Source organism: Giraffa tippelskirchi, chromosome 7 (genome assembly GCF_054371585.1).
Source record: "Giraffa tippelskirchi isolate mGirTip1 chromosome 7, T2T-mGirTip1v1.2.pri, whole genome shotgun sequence".
Taxonomy (NCBI): Eukaryota; Metazoa; Chordata; class Mammalia; order Artiodactyla; family Giraffidae; genus Giraffa; species Giraffa tippelskirchi.
In genome coordinates, this window is record NC_137281.1 from 74,841,925 (window position 1) to 74,868,805 (window position 26,881).

A 26,881-nucleotide genomic window follows, 5' to 3' on the forward strand; every position below is an offset into this window, starting at 1 on the left:
CCGTGGCACTCAGTAAAAATATTTTCTTGGAAATTTTGACAATTCAAGGCATAGTTCCATAAAATACTAATGAAAATTTAAGTTGAAGGCAGCTGGCCTTTGATGCATTGTTCTCTGGAAAAAGGAAGATTTCCCCCCTAGGGTAGTCATTCTACAGTGGCTACCATTTCATGAGAATTTGCTGTGTACCAGGAACTGTGCTAACTGGGCATAGAGCAAACCTGAGTCTTCACGACCAGCCTGTAAGAATGGTACTATTATTACCTTCAGATTATAGATGTCACAGTTATATATCACAGATGATTCAATGGAGGCTTGGAAGGATTGAAGGGGTCTCATGGGATTGAGTATCTTCCCAATGAAGGACCCTCAGGAGTGACCTGTTTGCCATCAAGAGATCTTCCTCCTGGACAGATGAGGAAGGCCCTGGTGCTGCTTCTAGAAGTCCGCTTTTCCCGGGAGGAAAAGAGGGCACAGCGGTGTGGCTCTGGGAAGCAGCATCCTGAGAGCTGGGGTACAGGTAGGGGGTATAAAGAAGACTCCTGAAGAAAGGAAGGAAACAAAAACACAGTTTATTTTATCCTCAGGTACTTCTCAGCTAAAAAATAATTGACTCCATCATTTTTTCTTTTATCCTCCTACAACATATGGCTTGTGGGTTCTTAGTTCTGTGACCAGAGATTGAACTGGGGCCATCGGCAGTGAGAGCACAGAGTCTTAACCACTGGACCACAGAAAATTCCCTTGATTCCACTTTCTAGGTAAGTGGGATACCCTCTCCACTTAGAGAGGGTAATTAGTAAAATGTATCCCAAGTCACAAATACCTGAAAGGTGAAAGACCAAATTTTGCCCACAGGGTTATCTGGTTTCAGAGGCCAAGCTCTTTCCACATTCCCAAAAGAACTCCAGACAATAATAATGAGAGGTTGCTAAGACATGGGGCTACTGAAAGGCACCCATTAAAAAGAACTGTGTCACTCACTGGACAGCCTCCCCTAGCCCCTCTTTGTCTGTGTGTGTGTTGGGGAGCAGTCCATTCCTGTTATTCAGGGAGCAGTTATTCCATTCTTGTGGTCCATTCACGGCCATTTGTTTCTCTGCCTTTTCAACCATTTATTTTCCTGCTCCTGTGAGCTCTGTCAGGGCAGAGGGCAGAGGCAGAATGCTAATCCTCTACTTATGTAAATGCGGGGAAATGTCTTATTGGCCATATGGTTGAAACAACTGGCTAACATGATTTTTTTTTTCTAACATGATATTTTAAAAACTAATTTTGTTTATGAATTTATGGTTGTCCTGGGTCTTCGTTGCTGTTTGGGCTTTTGTGGCTGTTCTTTGTTGCAGTGTGCAGGCTTCTCTCATTGCAGAGCACAGGCTCTAGGGCGCATGGGCTTCAGTAGTAGTTGTGGCACGTGGACTCAGAAGTTGTGGCTCCGGGGCTTCAGAGCACAGGCTTAGCTGCTCCGAGGCACGTGGGATCTTCCCGGATCAGGGATCGAACCCGTGTCTTCTGCATTGGCAGGCAGATTCCTTACCACTGAGTCACCAGAGAATCCCCTAACATGACATTTTATACAGTTTTGTTTGCCTGAATTATCTGGAACCCCTATTAGTTCTATTAATTGGTCCCATGATAGGTTCAGCAAGAGTTCATACTCAGAACACAGGGCCTTTATTAGATGTAAGCTCCATCCTAGAAACTCACAGGCCCAAGATGGAGAACGTTCAGTTTACATTTGTTCAGTTACTGATGACATCACTGACACTGGACTCACCAAACTGGTCTTCTAGAAAGAACCATGGACTCCCAGGGCTCAAGACGCTCAAGAGGCAACCTGGACTCATCAGCCTGACCCCTGATCCTGGTAGGGAATTGCCTCTCCAACCTGCAGGACACATGCCCTGGTCCTTTGCTGCAAGTCCTACAGTGATGTGGCCTTAACCTCACCAGGCAGCCCTCAGGACTGGGGCCAGCAGCACCTGGTTTTGTTTGTTTGTTTTGATTTTGGCCTCACCTGACAGCTGGTGGCGATCTTAGCTTCCCGACCAGAGATTGAGCCCTGGCCATGGCAGTGAAAGAGCCGAGTTTAACCAATGGACTGCCAGAGAATCAGACCTGTTAAAAACCTCTTTCTACATTGAGCTGAAGTCAGTTCCCCACTGTGGCTCCTATTTCTGCTCTCTGGACCTACTCAGAGCATGTCTAATCCTCTTCTACATGCTAACTCTTCAAGTATTTCAAGACAGCACTCATGTTTCTCTTCTCTGCTCCTTCACTGCCCACAAGTTTAAATGAATTATAGTAAACTTATTTTACTTTTTTAAAGCAAGTAAAAAGTAAGACATTGGCAATATAATGAAGGTGCTGTGCACCCATCCCCAGTCTCATACTCTGCCTCATGTCCTGTCAGGTATTCTGCACACAAACTTATAAATATGTGCTAAGTCGCTTCAGTCGTGTCTGACTCTATGTGACCTCATGGACTGTAGACTATGTGACCCCATGGACGGCAGCCCGTCAGGCTCCTCTGTCCATGAGATTCTCTAGGCAAGATACTGGAATGGGTTACCATGCCCTCCTCCAGGGGATCTTCCCAACCCAGGGATCAAATCCATGTCTTTTAAATCTCCTGCATTGGCAGGCAGGTTCTTTACCACTAGCGCCACTGGGAAGCCCTACCTGTAAATATAAATGCTTATATAATTCTTTGGACTGTGGGCTCTCAATACAGAAAAGACTGTGGCGGGAGCAGGGATTAATAGAAGAAAGCAGAAGTCACAGACTAAAGTTTACATGTGATGGACATTTACAATCTGTGACTACCACTGCGTGACTGTGGGCAGTTTGTTCAATCTTAATTCAGTTTCCTTGTCTGTAAAATGGGAATAATAGTTATTGCATGCTTTTTATGTTCGGGGGATTAATCTAGATTGGGCTCCTGAATCATTTACACGTGGTACTTTAAGTAGCTGTTACAGCAGTTTTCTCCCTCCCACTTCACAGACTAAGAAGGGCGCCTAGAAGGCGTGAGAAGTTTATAAGGGGTCGCAGCTAGTTAACAGCAGAGCGGAATCTTAAACACAGATCCCTGATCTCCGGCAGGCCCGCACCCCTGCCTGCTTCCCATCGTGTTGGCGGGGGCCCGCAGACGTCCATCCTGCCATGCAGACTAGAAAGTCACCCGTCATCCCTCCGGACGACACTGGGAGGCCTCTACCAAGTACCCAAGACAACTGTGCGCTCGGGCCTTGGCTGTTTGCCCTTTAGGAAGGGCGGGGGATGGGGGTGGACACGCTGGTTCCGCAGGAGTAATTCAAGGTTAAAGGCGCTTTTCGGCCTCGCGCAGGCCGCGGAGATCCCACGACCAGAGTGTTCCAACCTTTACAGGACAGTTTCTACGCTGCAGGCGCACCTCCGGCGGCGGGCCGGGGCGGGGCCCCTAGCGCGCGGCCCGCGGGGTCGGAGGGCCGGGCCCGGGACGCCAGGTCTCGGAGCCGCGGGGCGGAGCAGTGCGTTCCGGCCGCGGGGCGTGGTTCCGCGCAGGTGCGGCGAGAGGCTCGAGTTTCACTGAAACTTACCGGGTTTTCGGGAGGCGTGCGCGCAGGCTCCAATCAGGGGCAGGCGGGCGGGTGGCTTCCTCCCCGAGCCGAGCGGCGAGGGGCACTTGAGTTTCGGGTCTGCGGCGGCGGCGGGCTCCCCGTCCGCCCGGCGTCGGCGCTGCTGGAAGGATGCGAAGCCCGAGCGCGGCGTGGCTGTTCGGGGGCGTCCTCCTGCTGGCGGCCTCTGCCTCCTGCAACCGCACCGTCCCAGGTGAGAGGCTCGGCCGGGAGGGGTCGTGCTGCTCCGGAGCGGGGGTATCGGAGGCCGTGAGCGGGAGGCGGACGCCAGGTGGATGCGCGAAGGGTGTAGTGCAGTCGCCTCCTCCTCCCCGCACCCGGCGGCTCCGCTCCCACCTTCGGAGCTGGGAGTCTCCGGGGCCCCAGCTGGGACCACCGGCAGGGGATGAAGCCTGCGGAGGCGAGCGGAAGAGAGCGGGGTGCTCGCGTCTACGGAGGACCCGGGGGACTGAGTCCCTCGGGCCCCCCCTGGGTTTCTTTGCAACACTAGTCATTAAGGAGCTTTCGCACACTTTTCAGACTCTTTCCTGCCTAGTCCTGCGGGACCCGCGGAATTAGCGAGTTGACGGCCTCAAAGAGCGAGATGGAGCCCGCGGCCTGGGAACTTTATGAGTCGCTTTCTGAGCCTCCTGCAATTTCTGGAGGCCCCTCTTTGGGGTCGGCCTTCGGCATTCAACCCACCTCCCCCCTCCCCGGGGCCGGCAGCTCCTCTGGGACGGTTCGTAGCCGGAGTAGGGAAGCCAGGCCCGGGCCCCGTTGGGTTCTTCGGGTGCCAAGCGCTCACTCGGAGTTGTAGGCCAGTCGAACAGGTGAACGAATGGAACTTCTTGAACCCTGCTTTACATTCGACCAGGTGACCTCTGGGCCCCGGGTTTCCCGGCCCTTCAGTGCCACACTGGCCGCCACTAGGTCCGTAGGCCCGAGGCTGCCCGCCCCGGGCACGTAAGTACCCGGGAGCCGTCCCTAGGGGCGCGCAGGTACCAGCTTGTGCGCCGGAGCCGGTGCCCGGACTTGTCAGGCGGGAGGGGGAATCTCCCGGGCTGAGCTGCTCTCCCAGGGCGTGGGCGCGGTTAGGCCGGGTATCACATTCAGTTCAGTCGCTCAGTCGTGTCCGACTCTTTGCGACCCCATGGACTGCAGCACGCCCGGCTTTCCTGTCTACCAGCTCCGGAGCCTATTCAAACTCATACTGTGATGCTAACGGATGGGAAGCCTTAAAAAGGAAGTTTTTGTTTCCCTGCGAAATTTGTAGACCTGTTGTTAAGGCAGGTTCTCACTTTTATCCTCTTCATGAAGAAGACACTGTAAAAGAGCAAATCGCTGTGAATTTGAATCAGAGAATGTGATTCTTTTCCTTCTGCAGTTACAGAAAAGGTATTATTATGGTGGATACTTGAAAAGCTACACCCCGGTACACATTTTATTGTCAGTATTAGAATAAAGATATTTATTTCCTGTAAGTACGGAAACTATGATGAATACATATCCCTCTACTGTTCTGTTTTTAAACTTACAAACTTAAAATTTAGGAGCAGGGCTTAGTATGTGCAGACATCTTCTATAAAATGTGAGGATGTGGATTCCTCTATTTTACGATTCAGACGGTTTCTATAGGAAGCTTGCCTGAGTGGCTTGTTCTTGTTTGCAAAGTGAGGGGCAGGAGCTGGGAGGATTTCTGAAGTATAAGGTGGACTTCATTTATCAACAAAGACAAAGATCAAGTTACTTGTTAAACAGAACTATTCAATATTGCACTTTTTTTCCCTTCCACATACTTTTATTCCTTTGCAGGGTAACTTTGCTAAAGGGTCAGTTGGGTAACAGTGAGACTTGAGGTAGATGGAGCTTTCTTCACAACTTGAAACTAAGTTGCTTTTGATAAGAAACATGGCATCACCAGTGTTTCTGACCTTCCACACCTGTCTTTGCTTACCCCCTTCAGTCTGGCCCTCATGTATCCCCCTCAGTTTGCAGCAAGACGCATCCTAGATTTTTCTTCCCAAAGGTTTTTCCCCAAAAGGCTGCCTTATGGAAGGGAACTCAGCCTAGAGAGTAACCTTATCATTTCACAGATGGGGGCCACTGAATTGAGGGAGAGAGGCAAGGAAAACTGTCCATCATACCCCTGCTTTCTTTCCTATCACAAGAGTGTGTGTGTTAGTGGCTCAACTCTTTGTGACCCCAAGGACTGTAGCCCGCCAGGCTCCTCTGTCCATGGAATTCTCCAGGCAAGAATACTGGAGAGGGTAGCTGTTCCAGAGGATCTTTCTGACCCAGGAATAGAACCCCAGTCTCCTGCATTGCAGGTGGATTCTTTACAATATGAGTGATGGATAGTTATTTCTGTAAATAGTTTAATCTCTCCCCCAACTGGATCACATACTCCAGGAGGCCAGGGACCCCTAACGGCACCTCTGTCACCACGGTCCAACACATCTCTTTCCCTAAAGGACCTCAGTAAGTAGTGAATGAAAAATGAAGTAAAGGGACTGGCCCAGAGTTACCTGGCAGTTGATGGCAGTTTGGCATTTAAGTTGGCTTTTTTCAGGTACTTACTTCTTTCCACCATGTCAAAGTCTGAGAAGTCCCCTGTGATGCAGTCATTCCATTTTTCTTTTGGACATTGAAACTTGTGTTGTCTTTGTAATTGGTCATTAATGATACAAGCTGTATGTGATTACTGTAAAGGAAAAATAAGTCCAAAAAGGAGGTGGCATTAATTAAATCACCCTCATTACCCAAAGCATTGCTAACATTTTGGTTTCTAGCCTTTCTCATGTCATACATCTATGCACAAAATATGTATTCATAAATAGAGAAAAAATTTTTGTACAACTATGTGTTTATATAAATATCAGTCAGTTGTCATCGTTCAGTCGCTAGGCTAGGTCCGACTCTTTGTGACCCCATGGACTGCAGCATGCCAGGCTCTTCTGTCCTCCAATATCTCTTGGAGTTTGCCCAAATTCATGTCTGTTGAGTTGGTGATGCTATCTAACCATCTCATCCTCTGCTGCCCCCTTCTCCTTTTGCCTTCAGTCTTTCCCAGCATCAGGGTCTTTTCCAATGAGTAAAAGTAAACATCAGTAATGAGTAAACATCAATGACCAAACATCAGTAGCATGTTAGTAAATATAAAACGTTTTTAATGAATCTAAAATGTTACCAGTGGATGTATCATAATTTTTAACTGGTCCTCTGTTGATAGACTCATAGGCTATTTTCTGTGTTTTGTAATAAGAGAGGACACTGCAATGAACGTGAAGATGGGACCTTAGATTTGTGTTTGGTCACCTGCCTGACCTTGTAGTTACTAATTAATTTTGATAGGTGATGTTTTAGTGAAGTGTGTGTTTGACTTTCTTACGGTTTTATTAGCTGGGCAAATGTCGAGAGGAAAACAGTTCATCCTGAAAGAATACAAGAAAGTTGACTAAAGTGTCCCTAGAGAAGGTACCAAGAAATGGAAGCTTTTCTTTTTTTGATCTGTGCTCCCAAAGTTCAGAACAAAAGAGTATTTGGGGGTGAGGAGGATAATAGGGGAAAGAACACAAGAGGAGAGTTGAAACAAATAAAGTAGCTGCTCTATACTTGCTTGTATTGGGAGGGTGGGCCCCAGGAGGAAGCTTAATATAACAAAGAACAGGTAATGTTTTTAAAGTTAAAAGTGCAAATCAAAAAGGTTAAAAGTGAGACATCCCCGTTCTCTCCCATCTTCACTCACAACAGACTTCTTTATGCAGAAATACATGTATTGTGTAACAGTAGAAGAATCATACTGTACATTCTGTCCTACAGTTTTTTTAACCTATACGATCTAGTCATGATCAGTATAGGAAAATCTGTCCATACTTTTGTAGGGGGAACATTATTCATTGTATAAATGCCATAAGTTATTGAACTCGCCTTTTTTGTTTTTCGATGGACATTGAAACCATCATTTTTGTTTTACCATGGTAAATAATATTCTAGTAAATATTCTTGTACATACACTGTTTTTGTGCACTTTAGCTAGTATACATGCAGAACAAATTCCTAGCAGTAAATCAGTGGGTCATAGGGCAAGCACACTTAAAATTTTTGATATTTTGCCAAATTGCCCTTCGAATAGATTACACCAGTTTACACGCCTCTGAAAAAGCAATCCAAATGACATAGAAGGGTATACAGGTAAAAAAAGAAAAGTTTCCTCTCCTCACCCATTTTACTCTAGAGATGGCCAGAGTTTATGGTGTAGTGGGGGTTTTCCTAGACTTCAGATTTGTTGACAGATTATAATTTTGTTATATAGATGGAAGCATATTATTCCACCAGTTGCTTTTTCAGTTGACACTATATTGTGACTGTCATTGCATTTCAGTGTTTATTGAGTAGTTCATCTTCACCCTGTAAAATAGAAATGATTTTGTCTGGTTAACAGATGGTTTATAGAGTTAGAAGCTGGAATGGTATCTGTTCTAGACAAGTTCTGTGAGTTTAGGACACTGTATGAGGTAGAAGCCTATGCCCTGTGCTGGAAGGGCTTCAGGGAACTTTGAGCAGCAGCTCCACATTCACTAGTGTTAGTACTAAGTAGTTCTAGCACTGCTCAGTTATACCAAGTAGCATGCTGGTTGTATGCTCTGCCACTGGTTTGATGAACACAGCTAATATGAATGGTATTTTAGATTGCAATCATTCAGGGTTGTATGTGTGAATATTCTCAGGAAATCTTTCTTTCCCACTCTTTGAATCTTTCCCTACCTTTTTGTAGTATTTCTGGCTCCTTCCCCCCCACCCTCTTTATTTTAGTATCCTTACTTAAAATAGATTTTTATCTCTTTTTGCATGAACTTTCGTGACTTTTGTGTATGTTTGTGAACTTTTGTGACTTTTGTAAACTTTAGTGTATGTTTGTTTTTATGGAAAATTCTAGACACATGAGGGTAGAATGTTCCAGTGAATCCCTGGTACCCCTCAGTCAGCTTTAGTAATGATACCTCAGCCTACTTTCTGCCTTCCATCAGGTGTCATTCTTTAACAGGTTTATTAAGATGTAACTTGTAAACCATACAGTTCACCTAATCAAAGTCTACAATTCATTGCCTTTTAGACTATTCACAGATAATCTATCCATCACCACAGTCAACTTTAGAATATTTTTTTACCCTATAAGAACACTCTACCCTATTCCTTGGCCATCATCCCCCAAATTTGCCCCATTCCCCAGCTCCTGGAGACCAGTAATCTGTTTTTTGTCTGTGGATTTGCCTATTCAGGACATTTATTATAAATGGACTCCTACAATACATACTCATGAGGCTTCTTTCAAAAGCATAATCTTTTCAAGCTTCACCTGTGTTGTAGCATTTATCAGTAATTCATTTCCTTTTATTGCTAAATCATGTTCCATTGGGAGAAGGCAATGGCACCCCACTCCAGTACTCTTGCCTGGAAAATCCTATGGACGGAGGAGCCTGGTAGGCTGCGGTCCATGGAGTCGCTAAGAGTCGGACATGACTGAGCGACTTCACTTTGACTTTTCACTCTCATGCATTGGAGAAGGAAATGGCAACCCACTCCAGTGTTCTTGCCTGGAGAATCCCAGGGACGGGGGAGCCTGGTGGGCTGCCGTCTATGGGGTTGCACAGAGTCAGACACAACTGAAGTGACTTAGCAGCCAGCAGCAGCATGTTCCATCGTAGGCATAGACCACATTTTGTTTATCCATTCATCAGGTGATGGACATCTGGGTTATTTCTCCTTTGGGGCTCTAATTAATAATGCTGTTCTGAACATTCCTGTACAGATTTCTGTGTTTTCATGTGTCCTGGGTGTGTGCTTAGGAGTAGGAATTGCTGGGTTGTATGGGAATTCTATGGTGAACCATTTGAGGAACTGCCAGATGATTTTGCACAGTGACTACCACTTTACCTGCCCACCAGCCGTGTCTTAGGTAGAAGAGGAGAAAATGATGACAACACATACAAACTATCAGATAAGCTTGTGAGTAGGTTGAACATCCTCCCTGGTATAAATGTGCCATGGTGAAGGGCTGCTCTTCCCCAGAATTAAAGTCAGGTCCTTCTGTGTCCTTACATTGTCCCTCACTTTGTTCCGCAGATCGACAAACACTTGGTTGGGGCAGGATGTAAGCTGGCCATGCCATTCATTCGTGATTTCTAAAGCTGAATTCATAATATGGGGATGTTAAAGCTTAGCATGTTACTTGCTTAAGTGTCAGAATACAAATTTGTCTGAACAGAAATCGTGCACCCACCTGCCTGGTGACCTTGAGGTCAGAAGGCTTGCTGCCCGCTCTTCTCCATGGGAAGGTCTCCAGGAAGCCCTCAGAGAAGCCGGAGATCCCTGCTCATGGCTGGGGCTGTCGTTGTGTCTAGAGAGGGAGTGTCTCTGAGCTCCTGGGAACCTCGCTGTGTTGGACTTTGAGCTAAGGATTGATGGGCCAAGCTGAGTTGTCTTGCAGAACAAATGAGATAGATGGCCATTATGAGAACAGTTGGAAACTAATGAGTGTGGACAGTTTGTAAAACTAAATGATATAGTGTCAGTTTTTTCCAGGATTCATAGAAATCATTGTTATGTTGTACACATACTTCATAACCCTCCCATTAAAAAAAAAAAACCCATTGTAAAAACAAACACACATGCACACCCATGCACACACAAACACCGCAGGGGGACTTCCCTAGTGGCCCAAAAGTTCAGACGTCATCTTTCAATGCAGGTGGTGCAGGTTGGATCCCTGGTCAGGGAGCGAAGATCCCACATGCCACATGGCCAAACATCCGAAACCTAAAATAGAAGCAATATTGTAACCAATTCAATAAAGACTTGAAAAATAGAAAATTAGGATTTAAAAAAATAACACAGCAGGCACACAAATCCAGACCATAGGAGTCCCAGTAATTCCACCACCCATCGAAAGCCCCGGAAGCATTCTGGGTGCCCCGCCTCCTGTCCGTCTTCTTTCTCTTCATTCACACAGTGCGGGAAACTTCCTTCATCTTGACTGCCCTGGAGAAAGGCAGGCGTGCTTAACACATGGTCCTCTCCGGCTTCTGCCCGTTCTTGCTCAGTCCGTTTCGCTTCGGCTTCTTTTTCTCCTCAGCTGCTGTCCTCCTTTTCTCCTCTGCCCGAGCTTTCAGGTAATAACTGAAGTGCTGGGCGCCATCTTGCCCGTGACCTTCCCACCAGCCGTTCTTTCTCGGAAGTGCTTGTGTTTGGACAAACCAGCATCTCTGTGGAAACACTGATTTCTGTAATGACCCTTGTCTGCCTTGCCTTTCTTGCGCAGGAAACAAGAGACTGTCTAAAGGAAGAAGCCTCATTGGTAACGTTGATAACTCGCCTGAGATCACTGGCAGAGGAGTGACGGTGAAACCAGGCTTTTCCGTGGATGAGTTTTCTACCTCCGTCCTCACTGGAAAGCTGACCACTGTCTTTCTTCCAGTTGTCTACACGATCGTATTCGCAGTTGGTTTGCCAAGCAATGGCATGGCCCTGTGGGTCTTTCTTTTCCGAGCAAAGAAGAAGCACCCCGCTGTGATTTACATGGCCAACCTGGCCTTGGCCGACCTCCTCTCAGTTACCTGGTTCCCTTTGAAGATTGCGTATCACATCCATGGCAACAACTGGATTTACGGGGAGTCTCTTTGCAAGGTGCTCATTGGCTTTTTCTACGGCAACATGTACTGCTCCATCCTCTTCATGACCTGCCTCAGCGTGCAGAGATACTGGGTCATCGTGAACCCCATGGTGCACCCCAAGAAGCAGGCAAACATTGCCATCGGCGTCTCCCTGGGAATATGGCTGCTCATTCTGCTGCTTACCATCCCTTTGTACGTCGTGAAGCAGACCTCCTACATCCCGGCCCTTAACATCACGACCTGTCACGATGTTTTGCCGGAGGAGGTGTTGGTGGGAGACATGTTCAATTACTTCCTCTCTCTGGCCATCGGAGTCTTTCTGTTCCCAGCCTTCCTCACGGCCTCAGCCTATGTGCTCATGATCCGGACCCTCCAGTCTTCTGCCATGGATGAAAGCTCCGGAAAGAAGAGGTGGAGGGCCATCAAGCTCATTGTCACCGTCCTGGCCATGTACCTGATCTGCTTCACTCCCAGTAACCTCCTGCTCGTGGCGCACTACTTCCTGATTAAAACCTGGGGCCAGAGTCACGTCTACGCCCTGTACATCGTCGCCCTCTGCCTCTCCACCCTCAACAGCTGCATCGACCCCTTTGTCTATTACTTCGTTTCACAGGACTTCAGGGATCACGCCAAGAATGCTCTTCTTTGTCGGAGCGTCCGTACTGTAAAGCGGATGCAGGTATCCCTCTCGTCAAAGAAATTCTCTGGGAAATCCAGCTCTTACTCTTCGAGTTCAACCAGTGTCAAAGGCTCCTACTGAGTGGTCTGGTTCCTCGATGGAAGTTCTGCTGAAGGCTCTGGAGCCTGCTTACCATTACGGAGATGCTTCTGTTGTTTCCTAACCAAGTAGGTTTCACCACATACCATGTATATGCAGCACCTCTCAGGGTTGCTGGAAGCTTCCCTGTTTGCATGAGGAAAGCCCCCCAAATTCACATGGAATGTCAGTTTCAGAATTCCTCTACTCAGGGGCTCCCAGAAATGGAACTGATCGAAGCAGACTTTTCAGACAGTGCAGAAAAGACAGAAACCCCATGATGTGCAAAGACTAGTCTTGGCGTGAAGGCTTAAGTTTTTAGCTGCAACTACGTTTCTTTTACATCTGGGGTCCGTCCCAGCTGTATTAGGGCTCCAGGGCCCTCAGGAAGATCAGTACAGTTGACTGGCTATACAGATGCGGAAACTAAAGAGGTAAGGGAGCTGCCCCAAGTCAGGTTTCCAACCAACAGCAACAAGTTTGAGTGGTGGGGTTCTTGTACCACTTCATCAAAATCATTGTGTATCTTGTTTGAAAATGTAGATTTATCATACTCAGGAATCAGAGCTCAGAGTCTGGGCCAGGGCCCAGGAACCTACATTTTAACAAGCCTTTCTTACACTCCAGTGTTCGGGAATCTTTGGTCTGGGTACTGCTTCCACTTGACAAGGAGCCATGGCAATTTTTGAAAAATGAAGCAAAACAGAATGTTGTGTGTCTCTTTCCCATCCAGCTCAGAACAAAGTCTGTTCATTGACTTATTGGGACTTTCAATCATTTCTTTATTAATGCTTTGAGCTTTTGTATGTATCGTTATCACTTCAAGGAAAATACGACGAGCATTTTAAATGTGGAAAAGGTAATTTTGTGTCTTTACTAACTTCAGTGAAATCTTCAGGTTGTCTGAATAGATTTTTTCACAACTAAGAATAGTGTTTACCATTTAGTATTTTTAAAAATTATTGTTGGACTATGTATTGCCAGTTTTGTTGACTTTTTATCAAATATGAAATGATAAAGCCGTCTCTTGAGTTTGAACCACATCTGTTTGGAAAAGAACACTAAAATAGAGATGATTTGCAATGTATTTCAAGAGGTACTTGACTCCAAGCTGACTTTATACAGCTGTTGTATTTGTGACCTTTTAAAATAATTATTTTACTGTATGATTGATTTATAAATAACACATGACTTTTATTTTTTACGACTTACCTCTGAATTGTGTGGTTTTTGCTTTCATTTTTGTTTTCGAGGAAGAGAGAGTAGGGAAACAAAGGCATCACTCTTCTAAGAAAAAATGAAAGTGATTCTCACATCTTATTTTTTATGTAAATAGGGTCATATTGTACACATTGCTCTGTAATAATTATTTTTCTTTTAACTACATTTTAGAATTCTTCACATGTCTGCATCCATGGATTGACCTCCATTTTTAAAGGATACACGCTACTTAATATTTTGGGTATATTGTGAGGTTTTAGTCATGTGGTCATTTCCATACCTATGGCTCCTGGAGTTGTTTCTCTCTCCCTCTCTTTTTTTTCTCTGTTAAAACACTGCCACATTGAACATCTGTATGTAGACATCGTTGTATTTCTGTAGGATGAGGGCTTCCCTTGTGGCTCAGCAGGTAAAGAATCTGCCTGCAATGTGAGAGACTTGGGTTCAGTCCCTGGGTTGGGAAGATGCCCTGGAGAAGGGAACAGCTACCACTCCAGTATTCTGGCCTGGAGAATTCCATGGATTGTGTAGTCCATGAGGTCGCAAAGAGTCGGATACGACTGAGTGACTTTCACTTTCATTGTAGGATGAGTTCCAGAAAGGAGAATGGCCGGGTCAAAAGTTGGGTGCTCATTTTAAATTTTGGTAACGCTTGCCAAATGGCCTTCAGTAATGTATACTTCTACCAAAAAGTGTGTTTACACTTATTTCCTGGAATGCTCATCCATCAGTCTTTTGAAATGTTTGGAAAACATCTGTTGCATTAGTTCGTGTTGAAGCAGCACAGCCTCCCGCCAGGCAGGGCTGAATTCTGACTCTGTCATTTCTTTGTTTTGGTTTCCTGAGGAAGATGCTTCTCTGTGCCTCAGTTTCTTGTTTGTAAAATGCAGATTAGGATGAAATGTTTGGCACATATACATACTCATAAGTTTAATGTAGCTTTATTACTGTTCATCTCTGACTACTGATGTGATCTCATTTCAGATCTGCCTCCTTTCGCTTCTTGGCCAGATACACCCTGCCTTCCTTGCCGACTCAGCTTTCAGTCTCATAGCAGGCTTCCTCATGGTGGGCTTGCTTCCATTTTACAGGTGGAAAAGCAAAAGATGGTCTAGCCAGGGTAAAAGCGAGCAGAAACAAATGGCTCACAGGCTGATCCAGTGGAAAGCATTTTTTTGGTCTTTGCTATTCCTTTATTAGTCATTTTTATAATACATGCTGATAGTAAAAAAAAAATCAAACAGAATAAAAATATAAAAAATGAAAAATGTACTTCTTTGCCACGCATGTCCATTCGTATCTCACAAAGGGAACTAATTTTTATAATTGTTTATAGAAAATATATGTATTTTGTATGTATGTTATACTCTTAAAATAAGAGTGAATGTTTGTATATGTAAATACATATATGTACATGTATATGCCAACTTCTAAATCAGTTCACATGGATCTTCATTTTTTTCAGTGACTAGGTAGTATTCCGTACCTGAGTGATCATAATTGAATCCCTACCCTATGGAAGAAGTGTTTTTCTTGGTTAATTTTCACCAAATCTGTGAATCTACGTGAAGAAGTGTACAGGAAATGATCTGGGAAATAGACTCAGCAGAGTGTCTGTTTGCTGAATCAAATGCTTCTCTAATCATGTTTGTTTCTTTTTCCTTTGAGGAAGTGAAGTGAAGTCGCTCAGTTGTGTCTGACTCTTTGCGACCCCATGGACTGTAGCCTACCAGGTTCCTCTGTCCTGGAGTGGGTTGCCATTTCCTTCTCCAGGAGATCTTCCTGACCCAGGGATTGAACCCAGGTCTCCCGCATTGTAGGCGGACGCTTTACCATCTGAGCCGCCAGGGAAGTCTTCCTCTGAGGAGTGGCTCACAAAGGCCCTGCTCTGCCTGATCAGGCCCCTGACGGCGCCGGGGTGGGGCTGGCGGGCAGAGGAGCTCTGGCCCTGGGCTCAGGAGTGCCCTGGGAGTGTCTTCCCTCTGTGTTCCCATACCTTACTGGGCTCTGATTTTTCTAAACTATCTGACAGTTTGAATGTTGCGCTCTACTGGCTCTAGTGGCTAAAGGAGGGCTCTCTCAATTTGAAAGCGAATGTGGATTTGTGTCCCATTGTGCAGGACACATGCTAAACTGAAGTTATGGGCATTTCTCTGTATGTCATTTCAGTTGTTTGCAGCAGGAGTCTCAGAGGTAATTAATTTCCCTGTTACCAAGATTTCATCAATCCTGGGGGCTATAATCTCATCAGTATGCATAGTTTAGTGATTGCAACTTTGTTCCTGTAACTTTTCCCCTTTAGAGACAGACACTCAAGAGGACTGGAATTTATCACCGAATCAAAAGTACAGTTTGCTACACTGTTCCCTGGTCTCATCAATTAAAACTGTGGGTCAGACATCAGATTAGAAATAATCTTTCATAAGCAGACTGCTTAATAGCACACTTTCTAAAAAAAAAAAAAACAAAAAAACTGTGGGTCTGGGCTTCAGACTTTGCTTGTTGTCTTAAAAAGCAAAGTTTCTGACTTTACACTAGTCAAAGGCATGTGTTTAGTCCACCCCCACCGCTAATTCTGAAGAGGGAAAACCAAACTCAGGGATTGGTCCTCCATTTTACCCAAGCCTTGGAAAGTCACTGAGATGATTGTTCTGTTTAAACGTAAATCGCTGGAGTCCCTCAGGTCACACTTTGGAAATGTCTTTATTGAGGGAGAGTGTGACGAATTCTGTGGTTTGAGTGTGAGCTGTCTGCCTCGACCTGTTAGTCAGCCTGTGGAATATTTCCCAGTGTTTGTCTTTACTGATGAGAAACTAGGCATGACCAGTTTTGGTTCACCACCTCCTGCGGAAACCACAGCCCTAGCCTGTGGGCTCCGCAAACTCCAGTTAAGTCATCAGCACCCTGAAAGTGTGAGTGCCTCATACATTCATCTTGCAATTATTTTAATCTTTATTTGTTTTTAATTAGATTGTGATGGCTTTTGCGATACATCAACATGAATCAGCCACAGGCATCCTTATGTCCCTTCCCTCTTGAAGCCCCCTCCCCCTCCCTCCCCTTCCCACCCCTCTAGGTTGTCACAGCACCAGCTTTGCATCCCAGTTACTGCAACATTGTTGCCTTATTAAATGCAAATAATTAAATCAGGATTCCAATTTTAGCAGCATTCTAATTGTAGGATTAATGTTCTCAGTGAAATTAATCTTAAAACAAAAACAAAAAAAACCCCTCCAGCGTTTGGGTTACTGGAAAAACTTTAAAGAGATTATTCTAAAGCCAGGTCCTGAGAGTGGGAAATGTCAAGGAAAACAAGGACAAGAAGGCTTAGGAAGGGCCATTACTGTGGCTTCTCTCTTAATATTGTGATGCTTAAATCTTTAAAAATTATAAAAGTAATAAGTGGTTGTGGTAAATAAATCTGAGAATATCGGAGCATATACTGGAAAGTGGACATATTCCCTCCCTACCCACCCATGTCAGAGCGTAGTTACTCCCTTTGTGCCTCCTTTGAGGTGTTTTCTATGCCTGAATAAATGTAAGTGCCCATATGCTTTTTTTTTTTTTTTGCAGTAAAAGAGGAGTTATACTGCCTATGTCTTTTATGCATAATCATTTCCTGAAAACGTAGTGGTTTAAAATAACAGTCAACATTTACTGACTTGCACAGTTTCTGTGTGTCATGAACTGGGGAGCCATTGAAGCAGGGGCTTCTGGCTCGGGGTCTCAGGAGGTTGCAGTCCTCTAAAGGCTTGACTGGAACTGGAGGATCCACTTCCAGTGTGGCTTCCTCACAGGGCTGGTGTGTTGGTGCTGGCTGTTGGCAGGAATCCTTGGTTCCTCTCTGCAAGGGCTCGTCCACAGTTCTGCTCAAGTGACCTCATAACGTGAAGGTTGACTTCCCCCAAAATGAGTGATCCAGGAGAAAATGGAGGCGTTGCACTGCCCTTTCGAGCCTGGCCTCAGACGTCGTCCACCGTCATCTCCACCTTACTCTACTGTCATATGTAGATAGCTTCAGTTCACTTTGGTAGGAGACTACATAAAAGCATAAATACCAGGACTCAAGAATCACTGGGGGCCATATTGGAGGCTGGATATACCACACTATTTGTACAAACACATCTTGGACATTGTTTCCTTATCAGCATTTATAGACCGACCTCATTATTTTAAATGGCTGTACCCACTGTATGGATATACTGAAAGGAATCCTCTAGCTTTTAAGTCATTTCCAATTTTTTTTTTGGCTATACTTGTATTGCTATTCAAGCAGTTTTTGGGTAAATATCTTTCTATATCTTTACATACTTGTTCACTCAGTATTCTCCCACCAGGTACTATGTGCCAAGTCATGCTCAAGACACCGAGGGATATTGTGGAGAACAAAACAGACAAGATCCCTGTTCTGAGTTTATTTTCTAATGGGGCAGAGACCAGAAATAAGAAAAACATCTAATAGTAGTAAATTCTAAGAGAGGGCAAATGCTAGGAGTCTTTAGTACTATGGTATCAGGGAAGGTTTCTAAGAAAGTGAAATTTAAGTTGCAATATATAAGGACAAGAAAGCCAGCTCTGGGAGGATCCCAAGCAAGGGCTTCATGGGAATGGGTGAGGGGGAAAAAGTATGAGCGAACAGATTGGTGAGATAGGCAGGTGCTGGGTAGCTGAAGGCGCTTACTTGTAAGGGAATAAGAAGCTTGACTTTCACTCTAGGTGGGATGCCATTGGATTGTTTTATTTGTAGTCACTGGCTGCTACAGGATATGGATTATAGAAGGGCAAGAAGGAAGCAAGAACAGTGAGGGAATTCCAGCAGATGATGCTGTCTTGAATTGGGATGATAGAGATGGAGAGAAGGGAACTAATTTGGACTGTTTTGAAGGTAAAGCCAACAGATGTAAGGAAAAGAAATCTAGGAATCGAAGATAATACCTAGATTTTTTTCTCAGTGGGTGATAGTGCAATAATTAGGAGTGAATAAGTTTGGAGGTTGAAAGTCAAGAGTTCCGTCTTGGCCATGACATCTTGAGTTTGAGATGCCTTTTGGACATTCATGTAGAACTGTTGAGTAGAACATTTGGATATCTGAGTCTGGAATTTTCTTTTTAGAGTGATTAGGGCCAGAGATCCAGACTTGAGTCATTGGCCACATCACTAACACTTTTAAAGTAAAGGACTTAGATATTCTAGACAAGAGAATAGATGCAGAGAAGGGCACCTGGCACAAAGGCCTTTGGCATGTAAAACTTTCTGAGCAGAAAAGGAGCCAATAAAAGAGACTTAGAAGGACTGGCCACTGGAGCAGAAACCAAGTCCAGAGAATCTGTTTTGCGCATGCCAAGGGCGTAAAGGAGAGAGGAGTCAATCACAGGAAATATTACTAGAGGTCAAGAGAGAGAAGAATAGAGAAATGACTTATCAGTGGAGAACATTGGTGACCTTGACAAAACCTCTAGTCTTTGTGGTGTGTCGAGGAGAGGAAGTCAGAAGGGAAGGTGTTCAAGAGAGAATAAGTAAGGAAGTGAATTCAGTGATGATAGACAATCCTGTCCAGCAAGTTTAATTGTGAAAAGGAACAGAGGAATGTGGGGCAAAGAGAGGCACTGAGAGTGACTCTGTTATCTTTAGAATGTGGTAATGGGGGTGACCTAGTAGACAGCAGGGAGATATTGATGGTGGGAGAGAGATACTATATTTCTAAAAGTAGAGTTTCTGGGTCAAAAGGTATATGTCATTTTGCTCATGATTAATTGCCCTCTTGAGATGGTGCAGCAGTGTCTATGACCCACACTGTTATAAACACAGTTTTCACAGTCTTAAATATTTACCAGTCTAAACGTCATGCATTTTGAGTGTATTGATCAAAATGGGAGATCAAGTTGGGAGAAATAAAACTGTGTCTTACCTCCTTTATTTACTTTGTTCTTTGGGCATATTCTTCTCCTGCCACTCCTCACCACTACAGCAGGGCCGCTTGAAAGGTGCTGGCCTGGGGGAAACTTGGTCTCATTTCTCTCTGTATTATCTTTGAAAGGAAACTTCAATTATTCTTCTGGGTGAGTTGCAGAAATCTTCTGTTTCATTTGGAACCTCCTTTGTTCTAGAAAGTCCTTTATGTTTCTTTTGTAGAGAATAGGAGGGCATGGCTGCAGCCCCTCCAGCTGGTTCATAGCTTGGAGTCTGAGCCCTGGGCCCCAGCCAGCTCACCTGCAGATGAGAGATTAAGTCTCCCTGTCGTTGCTTGAGTCTTGGCTCTTGTCTGAGTGCCTTACTCCAGCTTCACCCGTATAGCCTGGGGTGAATGACTTCAGTTAATAAAAGAGTTTTATTAAAGCTAGTTTGTAGCACTGGCTAGCTAGACTTAATTACCTAATCCTGAGAGAGCAGTTTTAGCCAAGTCTTGTGTTCTGAGCTCAGGCAGTTGGAGGGGACTGTATCTAGTTCTTATTGGTGACAAATTTTCCCTCCAACTGAAGACATCTTGTAGATGGAGGATTTTGTTGAAAGTATAGCTGACTTAACAGAATTTGGTTTAAAAAGAATTGCGGGGCAAGGAGGAAAATGATAATATGTATTCCAATGATATATTTCAATTAATTAAAATGAATTCTTTTTTTTCTTTTTAAAAATTTAATAATTATGGAGAATTTTGTGCCCACCCAGAAGTTGAAAGAATTATATAAGGAAGCTCCGGTCCATGTATCCACTCAGCCCCAACAACCATCAATCCTTCAATTCTATCCCATTCACTTCCCCATTTCATTTATTCTGAAGCAAACCTCAGAAATCATATTATCTCACTTGTAAATGTTTCAGTGACTCTAAAAGAAAGACTACACCAGGTCTTAGTTGCAGCATGCAGGATCTTTATTTCCAGCATGGGGGTCTAGTTCCCTGACCAGGGATCAAACCCAGGTCCCCTGCACTGGGAGCATAGAGTCTTAGCCACTGGACCACCAGGGAAGTCCTGAAAAGGAATTTCAAAGTCATACCTTAAAAATAAATAATTTTTAATATCAAATATCCTGTCAGTGTTCAAATTTTTATTCATCTCAAATGTCATATTGGGGTTTTTAGTTAAAAAATAAAGACTCCAAATAAAGCTCATGCATTGCGATTGATTCATGTCTTTTATGCCTCTTACCTTATCTTATTTTCTTTTTGCAGTTTGTTGAAGAAACAGGTTATTTGTTGGGAGATTTTCCCATAGTCTGGATTTTGCTAACTCTAGTCCACTGACAATTTATTTTTTTAAAAAGGTAACTGTAAATTTTAAAAATTAATTTATTTTACTTTTGGCTGTGCTGGGTCTTCTTGCTGCACATGGGCTTTCTCTCGTTGCAGCAGTGGGGGCTGCTCTCTAGTTGCGATGCGTGGGTTCCCCATTGCAGGGGCTTCTGTTGTGGACAGGCTCTAGTGCCGGCAGGCTTGTTGCCTCACTGCATGTGGGATCTTCCCAGACCAGGGATCAAATCAGTGAGTGTCCCTTGCATTGTATGGTGTATTCTTAACCGCTGTACTGCCAGGGAAGGCCTTCCACTGGCAATGTAAAAACCCTACGACAGGAGAGAAAAGGCTCTGTTAACCCAAGAACTCTGATTATACATCTGTTCATTTTACACTTTATGGGAAGCAGCAGGAATTCGAAAACCCTTATCACTTTGTTCTTACCACTTTCTCTTCTGTGTGTGATCTGAATGTGCTCTTCTAAGGAGGGGGAGAATGCCCCCGGCCCCCGTCCGCCTCTGGCTGGCTGTGCCTGGGAACTCCCCTCTGACAGGACCATCATTAACTGACTGTGTGGACATTTCACACGTACCTTCTGCTCCCACGCGCTCATTCTGGCCTCCCCAGAATGTCCAGCATTCTTTAAACCTACAGTTTGGAGCCTTTCATCTTCTTTTCTCAGGTGGGCTGGAATAGTTATTTTAGAAAGAGCGATGTTTCGGTCCTTAGAACCTATCCTGGGGTTTTTTCTTTCAGGATCCTCCTGTGTGTGTTGGACTCCTTCCACCCCTCCTTCTGCCCCTCCCTTTGCTTTGAGTGGTGATTCTCCATGCCCGGAGCGATCTCAGGTCCAGGGCTGATGCCCACGTTGCCCTGGGCTGGCTGCTGTGAGGCAGAGCCTGAACGACTCCTATGTCCGCTTGGGAGTGGTCTGCTGACGTCTGGAAAGATGTGAGCAAAACTGAGTAAAATCTCCTGAGCAGATCTAGGGAGGCCAAGCCACACCTTGAAGTTTCTTCTGGATCTTTCAGCTTGGACAGGAATACGACACCTGAGTTTCTCCAGGTGAGATGGGAATGAAGCAGGAGCCCAGGATGGTCACAGGAGCCCAAAGGAAACCAACTGCAGGACAAGAGGCCCATCAGAAGCCCAGGGCTCTTGTCAGCTCCTCCCTTGTGTTCCTGCCTCTCTCTCTCTCCCCCTCTTTTTCTTTCTCCTTGTGATCAAGGTAATGAGGAGACGTTTACACCTGAAGCCCCATGGCAACCACCCTGTGACCTTTGCTGTCTCTCCAACCCCCACCCAGTGACTCTCCTTTCTCAGACGTCTGGTTTCTAACTAGAGTTAGAAACCAGAAAAATCTTATACTTTTTGTTTTTTTTAACCGTTAAAGCTGCCTTCCAGGGGGATGAGGTAAGGAGAACGCTCTTATCTTGATTTCTGGTGGGTGGAGAAGACAAGCTTCCTGCAGAAACCTAATTCTGGAGCCCTGGCTGGGAATCACCTAGGTCTGAGCAAGCCTTTGCCGCTCTGGGATCCAGACTCAGGGCAGGGCAGATATGGTGTTTGTTATCAGGAGAGCACGCAGACAGAGCTGCAGTTTATGACTTGGAGCCCGTAAATCTCTGAGTAAACAGAATGGGCAGGAGAAACAGATTGAGACAGACCCTATGACCACCAGCGCCTCCTGGTGGTGAAGAGCAAGTACTCTGGCGCCAAATGAACCGGGTTCACATTCACCCGCAATGACTTTAGGGAAGCTACTAATTTCTCTGTGCTTCAGCTTAATAAGCTATAAAACTGGGCTAATATTTTGTCATACGGTTTTTGAGGATGAAACAAACGAATACATTTGAACTGCCTAGAATGGTGCTTGGCCAGGGTACGTGCTGATTGCTATTAACTACTATTGTGAAGTGAAAGTGGCTCAGACATGTCCGACTCTTTGCGACCCCATGGACTATACAGTCCATGGAGTTCTCCAGGGTAGAATATTGGAGTGGGTAGCTGTTCCCTTCTCCAGGGGATCTTCCCAACCCAGGGATCGAACCCAGGTCTCACGCATTACAGGTGGATTCTTTACCAGCTGAGCCACAAGGGAAGCCCAACTACTATTAACTACTATTATTTTCTTTTAGTCTAGTTCCTGTGCAGGGACAGAGGAAAGCATGAGGAGATGGGGGAGCACTAAGAGGTCTCTGATATTCTGGTGAGCTTTGGGGTGTCAGAGAGACTTTCTGGGAGGACCAGTGACTGAGCTGAGTATCTGAGCGTCCCTGGAGCAGCTTGTTATGTGGGGCAGAGGGGCTGGTGAGAGGGGAAGGAGCACCTCATGGAGCTGGGACTTACCCAGGAGATGGTGGGGACCCTCCATGAGGTTAAGGGAGGCAGAGGGTCAGGCGTGCATCCCAGCAGCTGGCAGAGGCTGAGTCTGAAGAAAAGCAGAGAGGGTGCAGGAAATGAGTCTAGTCTGTTAGAGTAATTCAGGCCAGAAATGGCCAGGGTCTGAATCACCATGCTAGGATCAGAGAGGAGGGATGGGGCTTCAGGAGGTAAAGCCCGACCATGACTGAATGAGCGGAGGAGGGGCCAAACATAGTGTGACACTCAGGCTCCTGGCTCACGCAGTCGGATGAGTGGGGCGTTGCTGCTGGCTGAGATAGCACACAAAGGAGGGGCCCATCTGGATCCTCCAGAGGAGGAGAGAGGGAGTCAGGAAGGGGAAGGGGTCGGTTCACTCTGGTGTGACCGAGGTGTTTGATACAGTTCACTCTGGTGTGACCGAGGTATTTGATACAGTTCACTCTGGTGTGACTGAGGCATTTGATACAGTTCACTCTGGTGTGACCAAGGTATCTGATACAGTTCACTCTGGTGTGACTGAGGTATCTGATACAGTTCACTCTGGTGTGACTGAGGTATTTGATATGCCCATAGGCTCTCTAAGGGGAGACGCCCTGTAGTCAGTGCATTTATCCTCTTCTCTGTCCCACATAGGGGGCTTCCCTGGTGGCTCAGTGGTCAAGAATCTGCCCCAGTGGGTTGGTCCCTGGGTCGGAACAATTCCCTGGAGAAGGAAATGGCAACCCACTCCAGTATTCTTGCCTGGGAAACCCCATGGAGAGAGGAGCCTGGCAGGATAACCGTCCCAGGTAGAATTTAAAGTGATATGCAAGGATACATAAAATAGAGGAAAATATTAATTGAGTAGAAGCAAAAGAAAGAAAAATAAGAATGGAATGTAAAACTGAGGAAGTTGATACAAACTATGCAGCAGAAAGCAGAAGTCACAAGCCAACTAGAGTCATCTGACCTCTATTGTTTGCACTTGCCTGTAGTTTAATGTTTGTTTGTTTTTGGTTGGGCTTTTTGTTTGTTGCTTTTTTGGAGTACAGTCTTAAAATCCAGGAGTCCTCAAAAATTAGGATTTCTGGCTTTGTTTTAAACATATTGGAGGTTCTGGGAGAGCCCTGAGCCATATTCTAATCTGGCAACAATTATCTGGATCTGAGGAGCAGTCATTGTTCTTAGGAAGGCATGGGTTCTCCAATTTAACACAGTCCCCACCACTCCCTATCGTCTCCCCAACACTGAGGTAGAGTGTCAGTCCCATTTATCATCATGGACTATCTCTATCAAATGTGAAAAAAAACAAAAATAGATTGATACTTCTTTTTTAATTCTCACTCTAGTTTGCCTGTTTCGCTCTATAGCTGCCTGGCTGTCAATGAAGGCTGATGCTCATGGTTTACAACGCTTAAGCATTCTGATTGGTGACTTTGTTGTACCTGCTGTTGAATAGTTTAAACATGGCTCCTGCTGTAGGAATTTGAGTTTATGACAGGTGGTAAATTCATGTATTTGGCCTAGGTGGCCCACAGACTTGGTGCTGGGTTTTCAAGCAAAGAAAAAGAGGACATCTTACCACCCAGGCAATTCATCGTGTCCATAAGATGATTACTTAAGCAAATCAGGGGTCTTTTCAGCACAAGACCACACAGAAATTTCTCCTGAGAGTCTTCATAGAGAAGGAATGGTATGTTCCATCCCCAGAGTGTATAAAAATCTAGGGCTCATTCTAGAAGCTTCCCACAACTTAATCAAGTGGCATTTCCCCAGGCACAATTGCTTAGCAATTCTAGGGGAGGCCATTGTGATATAGTTCAGGAACCCAATACTCTACCAAAATGACCTATTATAGGGATAATTTTAGAAAATATAGAAAATCCGGAGAAATGGATGGACTCCAAGTAATCTTTCATAGATGATCCAAAGATGTGATGTCTGGACTTGCAGCAGCCACCTTGTAACCGTGAGGGGTGAGAGCCAGCATATAGAAGATGATAAGGAGGAAAGACAAAAGGTTTCTGGTCTTTAATGACATTGTTAAAACACTGAACAATCAACCGTTGTTGTTTGAGATAAATGGCCTTATTAAACTACTTTTATTTGGTTACTTTAATTTGCTGACACACACCATATCTAGTAAAACCAATTACCAGTTCAAGTCCAAAGAAACAGCAATGAAATCCATAAACAATCTAATTTTTCTTCCAGGGAGTATAAGTATTGAAGAGGCAAGTAGATAAGTTGTGAAAAACATTGACAAGTCACAAGAAGTTGTAGATCTATAGTCTAGATGAGTAGAAATAAAACCATACTGGTATGATTCTCAAGGGCTTCCCAGGTGGTGCTAGTGGTAAAGAACCCACCTGCCAGTGCAGGAGACTCATGTTCGATACCGGGTCAGGAAGATCCCCTGGAGAAGGAAATGGCAACCCACTCCAATATTCTTGCTTGGAGAATCCCATGGACAGAGGAGTCTGGTGAGCTACAGTCCATAGAGTCACACAGAGTCCAACACGACTGAAGCGACTGAGCACGCACACATGATTCTCAAGGGTTTCAGATACCAGATCAGAATTGGGGAAACAGACTTGGAAATTGGAATCATATCGTTTGTAGGTAAAAACATCACAGTAGATGGAAATGGCTAGGTTGACCACATAAAGCAATGGAGAACACCCACATTCAAAGGGCAGGCATTAAATGTTCCTGCTGAGGAAAGGACATAGAGGAAGGAGAGAGAGGTGGCAAGAGGTGATGGAAACCAAGAGAAAAGAATCTTGAGAAAGGTAGGAATTGGAAACAAACAGCCCAGTAATATAAGGACTTGCATATGAAATCTAGGTTTAATATAAGGACTTGTGGATGAAACTCTTAAGAAATATGGACCTCTACACACACTCCTGAGATGTCACTCTGCAGAGAAAAATTGCCCTGATCTATCCCATTCTTGTTTTTCCTAAAGTCTTCCATAGAAACTTTCTAATCTAAGATTTTGAGGGAATCATAAAAAAAAAATTATATAACACAACATAACCCCATGAGCTCTTAGGAACTTATATTCTTTGTTTAATTTCCCTGTGCTTGGTCGCTCGGTCCTGTCTGACTCTTTTGCGACTCCATGAACTATAGCCCACTAGGCTCCTCTTTGCATGGGATGTTCTAGGCAGGAGTACTGGAGTGGGTTGCCAATTCCTTCTCTAGGGGGGGATTTCCCTGGCCAATTTTTAAAAAATGGCTTTCTGGACGTTGTTATCTACCCAGAAATTGAGGCAATAACATCTTTGCTTGCTAGAAGATGGGCCTGTCAGGACCAGTTTCAGTTTGTCAGTTATCTTTTGATAGGTCCAGTGGATGGAGCCTCTCTTGTTGTTGTTCAGTCCCTCAGTCATGTCTGGCTCTTTGCGACCCCATGGACTGCAGCACGCCAGGCCTCCTTGCCCTTTGCCATCTCCTGGAGCTTACTCAAACTCTTGTTTGTTGAATCAGTCATGCCATCCAAACATCTCCCTTTCTGTTGTCCCCTTCTCCTCCTGCCTTCTATGTTTCCCAGCATCAGGGTCTTTTCCAGTGAGTTGGCTCTTTGCATCAGGTGGCCAAAGTACTGGAGCTTCAGCTTCAGCATCAGTCCTTCCAATGAATATTCAGGTTTGATTTCCCTTAGGATTGATTGGTTGGATCTCCTTGCAGTCCAAGGGACTCTCACGAGTCTTCTCCAACACCACAGTTCAAAAGCATCAATTCTTTGGGTCTCATTCTTCTTTATGGTCCAACTCTCACATCCATACATGACCACTGAAAAAAACATAGCTTTGACTAGATAGACCTTGGTTGGCAAAGTAATGTCTCTGCTTTTTAATATGCTGTCTAGGTTGGTCATAGCTTTTCTTCCAAAAAGCAGGCGTCTTTTAATTTCATGGCTGCAGTCACTATCTGCATTGATTTTGGAGCCCAAGAAAATAAATTTTTCACTGTTTCTATTGTTGCCCCATCTGTTGGCCATGAAGTGAGGGGACCAAATACCATGATCTTCATTTTTTGAATGTTGAGTTTTAAGC

The 26,881-nt window shown here is 44.9% G+C and overlaps 1 protein-coding gene across 1 annotated transcript; it reads left to right on the plus strand.

Moving 5' to 3' along the window:
- Positions 1-3,369: 3,369 nt before the first annotated feature.
- F2RL1 (F2R like trypsin receptor 1) lies at positions 3,370-13,233 on the plus strand. The gene is made up of 2 exons (XM_081505914.1): positions 3,370-3,813; positions 10,918-13,233. Exons 1-2 carry the CDS (start codon positions 3,732-3,734, stop codon positions 12,027-12,029), a joined length of 1,194 nt encoding a protein of 397 aa, XP_081362040.1. The 5' UTR covers positions 3,370-3,731; the 3' UTR covers positions 12,030-13,233.
- The last annotated feature ends 13,648 nt before the right edge of the window (positions 13,234-26,881 follow it).

What these genes read in the sequence shown, in the direction of transcription:
- F2RL1 (XM_081505914.1), top strand. Translation starts at nt 3,732, where the DNA reads ATGCGAAGCCCGAGCGCGGCGTGGCTGTTCGGGGGCGTCCTCCTGCTG. An exon ending in CTGCAACCGCACCGTCCCAG is followed by an intron (nt 3,814 to 10,917) that starts GTGAGAGGCTCG and finishes TTTCTTGCGCAG; the next exon opens with GAAACAAGAGACTGTCTAAA.